General features: G+C 46.1%; 1 protein-coding gene across 1 annotated transcript in view; it reads left to right on the top strand.

Moving 5' to 3' along the window:
- PLPP4 (phospholipid phosphatase 4) overlaps positions 1-1,046 on the top strand; it is an 83,437-nt gene extending 82,391 nt beyond the window's left edge. The window contains exon 6 of the mRNA XM_011359221.2: positions 491-1,046. Coding sequence (XP_011357523.1) covers positions 491-690 — 200 coding nt within the window. The 3' untranslated portion in view covers positions 691-1,046. The remainder of the gene's footprint in view (positions 1-490) is intronic.
- The last annotated feature ends 12,848 nt before the right edge of the window (positions 1,047-13,894 follow it).

Raw genomic sequence — 13,894 nt, 5'->3', positions numbered from 1 at the left:
GCTCTGTCTGTGCCTCAGAAGGTTCATTTCTTCCCTTGGAAGTCACTTTCTACAAGGCAGAGATCAGGGTGCCCACTGGGTTCCCATGGCACACCAGCAATATCGCAGGACCCCAGCGGGAACTTGCTAAAGAAAACGAAATTGCAGCTCCTGGAGGTATTAGAGATTCCAGAGATGGCTGGAATTCTTCTAGATTTTGGAACCGATTTTAAAAATCAAGAATGCAAATCTGAGCTCACGCAATGCTCGGGCGCTGAGTAAAGAGACAAAGAGGGAATCAAATATACATCTTAAAGGAATGTTTAAGTTCTAGAAATGATAAGTTTGCAGAGGCCACCGAGACTTATACCTCCAGCGTAGTTTCTCTTTCAGGGGCTCCAAAAAGCAAACCACGTGCTGGAGCAGGTGGGAAAAGTATTCTGGAAAACACCGCTGGCCACACTGAAATGAATCGTAACGCATTTCTCCCGTTTTGCTTTTTCCTGCCCAGATTCTTTTGTCGGTGGAGTCATCGGCCTCATTTTCGCATACATTTGCTACAGACAGCACTACCCGCCTCTCGCCAACACAGCTTGTCACAAACCGTACGTCAGTCTCCGAGTCCCGACCTCACTGAAGAAAGACGAGAGGCCCACAGCGGACAGCGTGCCCGGCGTGCCTCTGGAGGGCATCACGGAAGGCCCCGTATGACAAGTCTCTCGGGAGGATGAATGTGAGCCCAGGGCACACTCTTCCACCCCGACGTTATAACACTATAGAAGAGATTTTCCGTAGTGTGTTTCTCATCATCTGTTTCTCAAAGTTATCCTTCTGCTTCCGTTTTGCCGATGGTGTTCCTGCTACTTTAAATGCCCACTTTCAACTTTCTTGAATTTGCGGAGGAAGGACACAGAGACCGTCCCCCAGAGACATGTGGAAGGAGGATGGGGTGGGTCCAGCTCGGTCGGTTCTTCTATCTGAAATGTTTGCTGTGACAGCCGCCTTTCTGTGTTCCCATGGTTGTACAACATAATAAAACCTCCCACCTGGAAGACGTGCTGTTGGCCGTCAGTGTGGGGAAAGTCATCTAGAGACACGTGGGTTCATGGCTAAGGCCTCTGAGAAGGCCGTGCTGCAGCCTCACACTCAGGTAGCCTGTGTGTCCTCCGCAGGGACCTGAGCTCTTGGCATGGGAAGTGACTCAGCGTATCTGGACCAGGGCAGACAGGCATCGGGGTTCAAAGCCTCCCCCCGCGCAGTGGCTTCAGGTGAAGACAGAGCCTGCGTCTGATTCCAGGTTCAGCTGTAGATTGTGGTGGGACAGGGGCTGCTGTTCCCTCTCTCCCAGCCCTCAGGTTACTGCTCCCACGGGGGTGGGGTGGGTCCCTTGTCCATATGATTGCCAGTTGCTGGGTGGCACCCTGGAGCTCCTAAATCCGATTCTGGGAAAGGAGAGCCAGGAACCTGTGTTGCGAACATTCACCCATAGGTGATTCTCAGGCCCCTGTGGCCTGAAGCCCCTGCTCCCGCCCGTTTGTTCTCAAGGGACAGAATGGAAAGGAGACTATATTCTTTGGCTGTCCTCTGCCCTGGGCGGGAGAGGTCTCCGAAACGATGGTGCTTTATTTTCGGTTGCTCTTTCTCAGTCAGCGTGTTGTGTGCTGTGGGGCCACCAGCGACTCATCCACCTGCTGAAGCCCAAATCCTAGGCGTCACCCCCGATGGTGTCTTCCTTAAGATCCCCTTCGCCCAATCCCTCAGCAACTCATCTTGGTCCTGCCTTCAAAATACACCTCACGCTTACCTATTCCTCTCACTTCCGCTATTGCCACCCTAGTCTGAGTGGCCACCCTTTGTCACCTAAACTCCTGTGGTGCCTCCTATTGCCACATGCAGCTGCTCTCCCTAATCCATGTCCCACTCAGGGCCAGAGGGCGGATGAGTGTTCCTTTATCAGTCAGGCGTTATTTGCACAGAATTGACGTCACCTATTTAAAGCGCCTGGCTTTTCAAATTCGGATCATTGTATAGGGTGGTGCAGCCACCACCCGCAGTCAAGATGCAGGCCTGGGTTCTCATCCTAGAAGTTTCCTTTTGTTCCTCAGAGCTCCCCTCCCCACACCGGTCCTCCACTCCCTTCACACACACACATATTTTTCTCTCATATTTTCCTATTATGTTCCTTTATGTCGCAGTTACATTATTCATATATTCTTATGGGCTGAATCGCATCCCTCAAAATTCGTATGTTGAAGTCCTAACCCTGATGGTCTCAGAACGTGACGTTATTTGGAGATGAGGCCTTTACAGAGGGGATCAGTAAAAACGAAGTCTTTGGGGTGGGCCCCAATCCAGTAGGGCTGGTGTCCCTGTGGGAGGGGCATACTGGAGACAGACACTCATAGAGGGAAGACCATGCGAAGGGCCCACTACGAGCCGAGCAGAGAGGCCTGGAACAGACTCTCCCTCACAGCCCTCCGAAGGGACGGACCTGCCGACACCTTGATCTTGGACTTATAGCCCCAGACTATGTGACAGACGTTCCTGTTGTTTAGGGACCCAGTTTGTGGTGCTTTGTTACTACAGCCCTAACAAACGAATATCATTTTTTCCCCTTTCTGTGCTCACCAGAGTGTGGGTCTCACGGGAGCAGGGATCCCTCTGTCCCATTCACAGTTCTATCCCCAAGGCTTGGCACAGACTCTGGTACAGTGGGGGTCCTGGATAGATTCCTGAATTAATGAATGGGCACATCGTGTTATTTTTTTCCCCACTATTTCTAGAAGTTTGGCTCATCCACTTTAGGTTACCTGCTCGAGGTGACACATCCTAAAGCGAGAGCATTCCTGATTTCTGATCGTGTGGCATTCCAGTTACTCCATAGTTTCCTGGGCCTTCCTAAGTAATAAAATCTACTGCCCTTTCCCTTCTTATAGGAGATGGATGCTCATTCTCCTGAAAGTATATCAGAAGGCTCAGAGTTACCTCGTTTGGGCTGTGGGGAGAGAAGCAAAAACTACGATACCAACCAAACCCAGATACCTTGAAGGAGGTTATTTACATTCAACAAAACAAACCAACCAACTTAACGAAAGTCGCCTCTTCTTAACCCTAGTATTGACCATCAAATGAATTTATAAAGCAAATGCCCCAATCTGTCCTCATGGGATATAGTTTATTTGATTTACAAAGGTCTTGTGAGAAGCTGTCTATTGCACACTTAAAGCTGTGGGCCTGCTGATTAAAATGTACCTACAGCCGGGAGGCATTTGCCAAAAAGGCCAAGACTTTTAACGGACACCCGAAGGACTTTGGGGGCGCAAATTCAAAACACCAAGTCCATGTGGAGAAATGTCTGGGGAATGAGGGCGGGCAGTGGAGAGCAAATACATTACTTCCTTAAGAGGCTGAGCCTTGAAGCAGGTTTGCAATAACATCACCCATTAAATGAAATGATTTTTTCCCCCAGGTGCCTAAGTGGTATAGCGACTGCTTTAATGAGAAATTAGTTAAGTTTGGGGAGCGATAGAACGTTTAATTTGCAGTTCAGCGCTGCTGTGCGCTGACTCTCGCAGTTCCTCTTAAGTGTTTCCTTTTCTGTCTCCGTGTCTTCCAGAGTGTCTTTTCTGGGTTTCTGTGTCTCTCTGTGTGTCTGTGACTCCTGAGCTCATTTCTCCACTCGGTCAGAGTGTCACTGCTGCTTGGTGCGTCTGTCCCTCCGTGTGTGTCTGTCTCTCTCGTGTATTATCGGGGTGCTTGTGCTGAGGGGGGCGGCATGATGAGTTTGGCGGGCTGCAGTGGAACTTCGGGCTCCCCTACGCTGAACACCTAGGCCGTTCGTGAAACAAAAGAGCATTGTGGAGAGCGAAACATCCCTTTAAATGTGTGAAAGCTGTCGCATTCTGGGACTGGAGAGAGGAACCTCTCAAACTTTGTCCTTTCAGGAAGAAAGGCCTTTGAAAACTTTACAGTTATCCTCACACTCGTCTTTCCTTTTTTTCTAACAGCTAGAAGATGGACAAATAGTGCTGAATGCCTACTGGCTGGTCCATGAAGGGTAGGATAATTTATTATGATATTAGTTTGGGTTCTGTCTTTGTTGTTGATGGAGAATCAACATGACTACGTCGGGAGCCCTAGTTCTTCAATGATGGCTATAGTCGAAAGGATGACTGGAAAGAGCAGCGCCCTAGTCAACTATAGAGTCCCCAGAATGTATGGGTTGATTTGGGATGATGGCAAATGAAGCCGCTAGTTAGCGTTGTCTTTAGGAGTCCCTTGCTATCCATGACCTCTTCCCCAGTCCCTTCAATCAATTTTGTTACCTCGAGGTGGTGACCTACTTCTGTTTTCTGTCCTGTAGCTTTCCTCTTGATAGCATTCAACTTTTTTTGTGGGGGGAACTACTCATTCTTTCCCTCCTCCAAGTGATAAATGTGGGGCTGGCCACACCTCAGCTTCAGAGGTGAAGCATGTGACCTAGCCTGGCCAATCAGAAGATCACATCCCTCTGATCTTAGTGATTGGTTGAGGGATGGACATGTGGCCCACAGCAGACTAATCAGAGTTGCTGAGACTCAATTCCAGGACTTTTGTGGGAACCACTGAAAAAAGAGAAGCTCTCTTTTGCCTAAGGTTGCTGTGAGGATGGGCTGGGAACCTCAAACAGCTGCCGCCATCTTACCAACTGAAGCTGCACATCTGCTTGTAGGTGGAGCCCACACAGGAAATCAGAGCCATGAAATCAGGGAAATAAAATGGATAATATTACTAGGGTCTCTCAACCCAATTGTACCAAAAACCAGACATGCCTCTGGTTCTTCAGTTACATGAGCCAATGAATTCCCTTTGCCTCCTTATTCAGTTCCATTTTGCATGTTATGTGACTAAACAGAATGAGCACTGCTTTCAGCAAGGGCCAGTAACAGTGAGTCCAAGCCCTAAAACACAAGCAGTACCCACTTCCCCCCTTCCCACTGGTCTCCTTTCTCTGAGTCTGTCTGAGCCTTGCATTTCCTTTTATGAGTTTCATTTACTCCTGGTTCCTTCTCTTGGTCACCTTCAGCCTTTGAGCCAGGCGTGGCATTCGTTCCTTCCAGCTGACACTTGGAACCCGTAGAGTGGAACTTTGTGTTATTCAACTTCATCCCTCACTGAAGCAGTGTTTTTCTGTGTTGGATGATGCAAGCTGAATGCAAAGCACTACAACATGCTGGTTTAAATTCCAAAGCCTTCCTTCATCAGCCTGAGTGTGAACGCACAGCTGGGCTGCAACTTCCATTTCTATCTGATGGCTCAGAGCCACAACTGCAACCTGTTATTGATACCATTTTGGAAAATGTAGAGATATGGCTGTTCAGTGTCTCCAAAAAGTGTATAGAGATAACTAAATACACATTTAAATCCATTCTTACTACAATGTCATCTGAGGGAGACATGTAATCTTTGTGGTTTGTTTCTCATAGAAAAAAGAAGAAAGTGGATCACTACACCATTCATATTACCGGCGATGATGAAACACGTTAAATACCATTTATAAATTATTTTTACAATTGTGCTATTAGTTTTTCATGAAAGGTTGTAATAGCAGCCTCATTGCATGGATGACATAGCCTCCTGCAGGCAGGTGGGGCGTTTCTAAGACCTCGGTTTATGTTTATGAAAAGAGAAGCACCACGACTTAGTGGGAGAAGGAGTCACTGAGCTTGTCATGCACTCAGAGGCCTTGTCTTCATGTCACGTGATCACATGGAAGTTTAGGACTCTTACTAGAAGGCCTCATGTTCGTGAAATACTTTTTCTTCTATCACCTGCTACATTAGACCAAAAAGTTTGTCATCTGAATTGAGCCACTTAGTGTCTTGACTCCCATCTTCATTTTGCTTTCAGAAGATGTGTAGTCAAATGAAAAGTTGAGGCTTGAGTCTAATAGATATTGACATTCTGAAAAAATTAAGACCCCAAAGCAAACTTTTCACCATGACTCCTTGGGTACATAGGATCCAAGATTTCATTTTTATAGAGCAAAGAGGTATGCTTCTTAGGAGCAGATCTTAATCTGGTGCTTCCAAAAAGATTGTGGGGAATAATGGAGACATGTGATGGTGTTTCTGAAGTGTTTTAAATTGTATATGTTTCTTAATAGGAAGAAAGGAAGGAAGGAAAGAAGGAAAAGAGAAGAAGGAAGAAAGAATAGAGGGGAAAATCAGAGAAAGAAGGGAAAAACAAACAGAGTGTCAGAATTCTACTGTAGTATCATTGGCTAGAGGGGAGGTCATATGGGTGTTGATAGGGCTTGGGAAGTGGTTCAAGGGTTTGGAACAGAGTATGGCACAAGAGCCATCATTTGTCAGTCTTGTTTTGCGAGACTTGTTTCTTGCATGGCAGAAGGAAGAATTAGAACCAATAAGTAGGAAAGAGACTTCGGTTCCATTTTAAGAACTTTTTAAATAGAGAAATAGGCTTCTGAGTGAGGCAGTGAGTTCCCTGTCTGGAGACATGCGAGCAGAGACCAGACACATGCAGGGTGTGTTGACAGGGAATTCACACACTGGAGAAAATGTCAACCTAACTACTGAGAGTCTGTGTTTCACAGTTGACTCTTGGAAATTAAGAGGCGATCTTATGGAACACCTAAAAGAAGCTCAAGCTATTTGGAAACAAATAACTCTAAGACTCACAGTGAGTCCAGAGAACGGAACAACTACAGCAAAACATACACCGAGTAACACTTGGCAGTAATGAGGAGGTGATTACTTTTCTTCAAAAACCCCACAGGGAACAAGAGTAGGTAAAAGTTAAATCATAGTCATTTCCCCTCATTATCTGGTACACAACTTGAATTGCCTTTCTAATTAGCCCTGTGCCGTCAGCTCTGGAGAGCTCTCAAAATCCAGTGAGATGGTTACAAAAGTCTCTCAGTCCCATACTGTGCATGGTCATTGTTGGCCAGAACACTGCCACCCACACAATGACACGAGTAAGCGGCAAGGCAGAAGGCACAAACTCCAGGATGTATAGCATAATAACACTGGGAGCTATTGCATGGTCCTGCAGTTCAGTGAGCCTCAGCATGTTATGAGTGGACAAACATCCTTTATGGGCAGATACTTGCTTTCACCCACAAATCTATACATCAAGAGGCTTGTGTGTGTATGTGGGAGGGTGACATTTGTAATAAAGGCTTAAATCTTTCCCAAAGTGATCATTTTAATTCCTTCTTTAAAGATCCATAAGATTATTTTTTCCCATTGAATTTCAATAATTTTAAAGCTTTTTCCTGAATGATGATAGTTTTCTATCAATTAGTTTTTTTTATTATATGCCTTTAAAATATTTACATTAATTCTCTACGCCTACAATAAAATAAAGTCTTAAATTTGAATTAATCACATTTTTATAATCTAAGCAAAATCTAAGTTCCTAAACTACCACTTAGAAGCCCAGATGGGAAACTTTCCTTCTGGCACACTGTAGTCTATGGATGTGGTGACTGCCACTTTCTGCAGGCTGCGATAGCTATTTAGAAAATCATAGTTATTGAATGTTGGGTCACTCATGAAAGAAAAAAAAGTAATTTGGCGTATTTTCCCCCAAATAATAGAGAAAACCAAGGTGCCATCCAAATAGTCTCACTTTTGTATTTTCCTGCTGTCATCTTCTGAGAGCTTGCTAACATTTGCTATATGGATCTTTAATCATGAGCTTTGAAATTGCCATAGGTGTGGGGCTGAAGAAGTAGGGGTGGGAGACAATTTTACAAAGCCCAGAGAAGTGGAAAAGGAGATGGACATATCATCTCCCTGGAAAGAATTTCTCTGGTATTTGTTTTTCTCATGGGCCATGGATGAACAGATTTCTTTATCCCATCCAAGCAAGCCCAGCCTTTGGCTCTTTCACAGCAAAGGCTGTCAGTTGGTCTCTGAGGATTTTTTGTAAATGTTTAGTTAATTAGATGTCAAGCACATCAGATGGCAGATAAACAGAAGTAGCTTTGTATTCAACGAGTCTGACAGGGGTAAAATCAGTTGCTAATTATGAGAAGGAAAATTTGGATAAGAGACAAAAATACACCTAAGAATTTTGTTTCTTGCTCTCTGTTTTCTATGGACTAAATTGTCTCCCACTTATAGGCCACCATTTCTTACCGCTTGGCATGTTCAGTGATTTTCAACTGTATGCTGGACAGTGTAAATTTTACCTTGTTGAACATCTAGATTTCGTTGCCTTCATTTAAGGAGAGGTGGACATTGCTCTGGCAGGCAGTTAAATTATTTGAAGATCAAACTGAGCCTGTGGAGGCTTGCTTTTAAGCTTCACTAGAGTGGACTTCAAGTAGCCTTTATTCTAGGGCTTATTTAGCCTCACTACAAGAGCCCTTGTAAAGTCTTTACTAAATACCCTGGATACTCAACATGGTCTCTCTACTCTGACTGGCTTGGAATTAAAATATCTCCCCACCCTTCGTGAATTGTTCAGCTCTTAGCTCACAGGTTTCTGTTCTTTACTCAGTTCTATGGAGTTTCGTTCTGAAAATTTGCAGCTTAGTATTCAGCCAGAGACTCAAGGGAACACCTATGCAGACTTCTGGAGCTCTCGCTTTGTGTACTCTGCCTTTGGAGCTGCCTTAATCTCTCTGAACTTTTCTGTGTGTCTCTTCATTCAGCAACACTACTGCGTTCTGTTTGGCGTGTCTCTCCCTGCACTGCGATCTGGAAGATGCCTCCAGGCAGAAAACCTTGTTTATTTCTCTTCTCTAGAGATCATGGTCTCATGCTGCCTGTTGTCCAATGTCTGAACAACAGTCGTTTCTGTTTGGTTTTTTTAGTAGATAATGATGAGAAGACAAGTGTAGCACTAGTCACTCTGTCAAGGCAGAAAATGGAAGTTCTCGGTTTCCTTGTTTCTTGCTCTGTTCGTTGCACTGTGACCTCTGCCAGCAGTTCACCAACAATAAGCAATTGAATGAAAAATAGGACACAGGGACTGGGCTTGGGGAGGAGATTGTAACTCCATGGGGAGAGTCATATAAATAAGTCCAGCTTAGGGGAGAATGGTAGAGATGCACAGGCCGACCAGGCCCTGATCTTCCCTGTCCAGGACACCCACACCGATACCCAGCTAAGACTGGCTTAAAAAATTCTTTCCCCTTCCCATGATCAATATGGACCCACCCTGGTCCCAGTCATGTTTGCTGAAGAGTGACAACAGGTGCGGACCTTGATCTCATAAACCAATGTGGACTATGTATTGTCTTCGTCCCCAAGGTCTTGGGCCTCAGCCTAGACAGGATGTACATAGAAGATAATGCCAGCACGCAGCATAGAAAGCCCATGGGAGCCCACACCAGAATGTGGACCCAGCACTGCCAGAACTTCTGTTTTTTTTTTTGAGAGATGCCAATAATCTTCCCTTTAAAGTAAAATCTCTTGATTCTTAAACATCAGCACTAATTTAAATGTTTTAATAAAACACTATGAGGATTCCTCTCCCTTTCATTCATTCTGGACACAGCTGCCCAACTGACCTTCCTGAGCACGACTTATCGCACCCTCGTGCTCGAGTGATGGGTGCCCCAGTCTCTCTCCCCTTTCTCTTCCACTGCTTCCTGTATACACTCTGCATGCCCCGCCCTCCTCCTGTACCCCCATCATTTACGATGCACCCGCTGTCTTTGCCCAACCTGTTCTTTCCTCCCAGAACACACTCCACCCTCCCTGCTGTTAAAACCACACCTCCAGGACTAGCTCAAGCTTCATGAGACACCATGGTCATGGTCTGTACCTTTTTGGGGTGTTTTAAATTTCTGCCCAACATGATTCCCAGCAAGTGATCTTTACCTCATGCTGAGCAGTTGCCTAGAAATCTCTCTGTGACCTGTCATCACCCCCAACCCAGGAGATGGCAGGTGCCCAATTGTTACCTGGAAGCATCCTGATTAGGAAATTCACAGGCTTTTTCTTTCTATTCCCTCCCTTAACACATGTTCATTTAATCACCCAGCATGTGGGATACATACACCTCCTTAATTACAGCCTCTCTTCCTCTGTCCTCTAAAATAATAGTTTTTCCATTTCCATCCTCCTCCCAAACACAGAGCAACACCCCCCATTCATCTTCCAAAATAGCAATGCTTGTTTCATTTTAAAATCAGTCCTCCCCTGTGTCTTTCCCAGCCTCCTCCTCTCTCTCCTCCTCCTCTCTCTTCTTTTCAAATACAGCAAAAAAAAATAAAATAAAATAATTTTTTTCTTTAGTCTTTCTCCCAAATGTCCTCTATCCCTACTTCTGCTCAGAGGAGGAGCCAGCGTCACTTTCTGGAACGCCTGCTTCCAAGTAACTCGTGTCCTTTCCTGTCTTTCCCTTAACTAATCATTAACTTAGGTGTTCGACCAACTACTAAAAATAGGTCATGATAATAACCTAAAATTCACCTAATACTGACTATGTGCCAGATGCTCTGGTTTTTTGCTTTTATTTTTACAATCTTGTAAAATAAATAGTATTTACTATCTCTGTTGCACAGAGGGGAACGCCGAGAAATCTTCGGCCTAAAGTCGTTCAAGTAGAAAATGGTAGAGGCACAATTCGAACTCAAATTCAGGTTTCTCTGACTCCAAGGACAGCATCAGATGCCACTTCCCATGTCACCAGTTACCAAGTAATTTAGCTTCCCATGGTTGCCATGAAAATTTCCATAAGCAGCATGGTTTGAAAACAACAGAAATTTATCCTCTTGATGTCTGGAGGCCAGAAGTCTGAAATCAAGGTGTTGGCAGGGTTGGTTTTGAGGGAGAATTCATTCCATGCCTCTTTCCTGGTGGCTGCAGGCAACCAGTGGCAGTCCTTGGCTTGTAGACGCATCGCTCCAATCTCTACCTCTGTCTTCAATCATCTTTCTTCTCTTCTGTGTTTTTTTATAACTCTCTCTTCTTTTATAAGGATACCTGTCATTGGATTTAGGATCTACCCTAATCCAGGGTGATCTCATCTTGAGATCCTTACTTGCCTCTGAAAGACTTTTCCCAATAAGAACGCATCGTGGGTTCCCGGTGGACATACCGTCAGGAAGGTGGGGGAGGAGGTAGGGTCAGGCACATGCAAACACGTAAAAGAGAAATTGTCAAAGGCGCGTGGTTCCTGGCTGTTTCCAGTCCAGGCTGCAGAGCACTCATGCCCGATGCATTTTTAGTTTATCACCTCACCTTAACAATATCTGAAATTCCTTTTAAATCCAGAATTTTATGAGGATAACAGAAGGAATCATTAGAAATGAAATTCACATTGTGGAATAAACCTGCGTGCGCGTGCGCACGCACACACACACACACACACACACACACACACAACTTAAGCAGATATACAGATCAATTAATTAGTCCGATTGGCAGTCTTTATCAATAAAATCTTCAGTCCGAAGTGTTGGGGGTTCTGCCTCCACTTCGGCCTGGATCATTTTCTTCCTTTATTCTCCTGGCTTCAGGTCTCTGTGCCCAATCTCACACCCAAGCCTGGCTGGTCCCTTCCTGCTACCCGACCTTACGTCCTCGCTTCAGAGTTCTTGGAGTTTCAGCTTCAGAGTGTCTCATCTGGACAGCACTTACCCTGTGGATTCTTTTCCCACGCTGCTGTCACTGCAGCTCCAACGCCTGATTCCCAGACCCCTGCTGTGGAAACAACAGCCCGAGGAGCACTCGGGCGTCTGTGCTGCTGACATCATGCCCTGCGCCACATGCCACGGCAGCCAGAGGAGGGTTATGGGTCGCTGGGGACGTTGCGGGAGATGAATCCCTCCCCGGCTGTGTGCTGCTGCTGAATCGATTTTTGCAGTTTAATTATAGCTGTAGTTAGTGCCTTATGGATTGTTACAGAGTCAGACCCTGCAGAAAGGTCTGTGACGTTTGGCAGCAGAAGGGAGCCAGCAGCCTGGGCTGCATGGTGAGGTTCTTGCCAAAGAGATGCCACAGCAATGCTCTAGGGGAAGGAAAACTATATGGAATGTCGTGGTGGGGTTGGCTCCGGACCCCATCCCTTCCTGGGGATGATGATTGCAGAGCTTAAAGTGCCCTTAGGGCACCTGCTGAATTGTTCTCCTGACAAGGAGGTAGAGATTTGGGACAAATATCCACTTATAAGACCCCACTAGGGTTAAAACACTGAAATACTCCTGTACCAGTGGGGACGGCCCATGTAGTCCAGCTACATGTAATCCAGCCACCGACACCTGACCATGAGGGGGCCTTCCAGGCACCTGTTTGTGCATAGTGGTTGCTTCCTAAATATTTGAACACCACCCCTGAGGGAACAGGAAGGACAGGAACCAGTAAAACGAGAACTGCTGTGGAGTTGTAGCCAGAAGCCGGGGAGGGACAACATGTCCTTCGCAATTTGTAAACTCGTGTGCCATTTGCTACACTTTCTTAAACTTATCATGTGCTTGGTCAGGCTTCCTGTTGGGGAACGTGGGAGGAGCTGAGCCCTTGGCCAAGGCAAAGTCAACCTGCAAGGGCAAGGAGAACGGCATGTGCTTGAGACAGATGCCCAGGGGCTGAGGTTCTAGGAGATCGATGAGCTCAGAGCTCAGGGCCCTGCTCGCTCTGGGGAGGGATGAGTTCCAGCTGCTGAGTCCAGAAGCAGGAGGGTACAGGAAATGGCAAATACAACTTGTCTTCCTGGTCATCCGGAGGCGGGAGGGTGTCATATTTAGCCATGCTTTCTTTTATAGAGAGAGAGAATTCTGAGGGTCAGGAAGACTGAAGCGGTGGCTTTTTGAACACCTTCTGTCCCCTAGACAGCCTGCCCTTTCCACCAGGAGGACTTCCTGTATCTGCCCCCCTTATTCCACAGCCCCGAATTTTTGCCCAGGGTTGCGGTGTGCTGTGTTTCTGTTCCGTGCCAATATGGGCCAGACATAAGCCCATAGACTAAAACACGAGTCAGACAATAGCCTTGGTTTTGAACTGGTCCGCATCTAGCAGGGGGCATCAGTCCCTCCTCCAGGGACATTTCCCTACGCGGTCAAGTGTACCGCCTTCTTCCCGCCCAGTCCATCTTTCATATGAAGGGTTATCTCTTCTTCCTCTTGCACCTGCCTGCAAACTGTTTCCTTCCCCCACCCACAGAAGAGGCCCTCTCCAAGATGTGCACTAAATTTTTTCCCTACTCGATGGTCAAGTTTCCTGAAATACAACTTTTCCCTCCTCTTCCCAAGTTTTCTGTCTAAATTAAAGGCTAAATTCCTCACAGCTATCCTTCCAAAACTCCCTGGGCCTCAGTTTTCTGATCTGTAGGACCAAAGGAGTTGGGTTAGATCAGTGTAGCATCTAACATTCTGGTCTTCCTATCACTTTTTAATTTTGCTAATGGAAGCTAGCCCGCACGGCACTGTATGTGAGTTCTAAAGAGGCCTCTTCCTCCAGGACAGAGCCCCATTCAAGGGCTCATGGCTTGGCAAAGAGAGGGAGGGCCGGATTTCAGTTGTTCCGTATACCTTTGGCCAGGTGCCCTTGTGCGGTCCAACCATACATGGCAGCCTTATTTCCCAAATGCCAGTAGGACGTGCAATTATAAAGAACAAGTGGACAGTAGTCATAGCCTTCGTTAAGAACAAAGCTTCTCAACCAGGAATGATTTTGCCTTTCTCCTCTGGGGGACATCTGGTAATATCTGGAGACATTTCTGTTTGTCACGGTGGAAGGATGGGGTGAGGGAGTGGTGGGGGTGCCACTGGCATCTAGTGGGTAGAGGCCAGGGCTTCTAAATATCGTACAGTGCACAGGACGGCCCTCCTAATGAAGAATTATCCAGCCCCAAATGTCAATAGTACTGAGTTTGAGAAAACCTGGTTCAGAATATTAGCCACAATAAAAATTAGACATTGCATAAACGAAAATAAGTTCTTATTCGAGAAGTGATA

Source organism: Pteropus vampyrus, unplaced genomic scaffold (genome assembly GCF_000151845.1).
Source record: "Pteropus vampyrus isolate Shadow unplaced genomic scaffold, Pvam_2.0 Scaffold46, whole genome shotgun sequence".
Classification (NCBI taxonomy): domain Eukaryota; kingdom Metazoa; phylum Chordata; class Mammalia; order Chiroptera; family Pteropodidae; genus Pteropus; species Pteropus vampyrus.
Note: the sequence above shows the minus strand (reverse complement) of the source record. Positions and strands in the feature narration are given on the sequence as shown.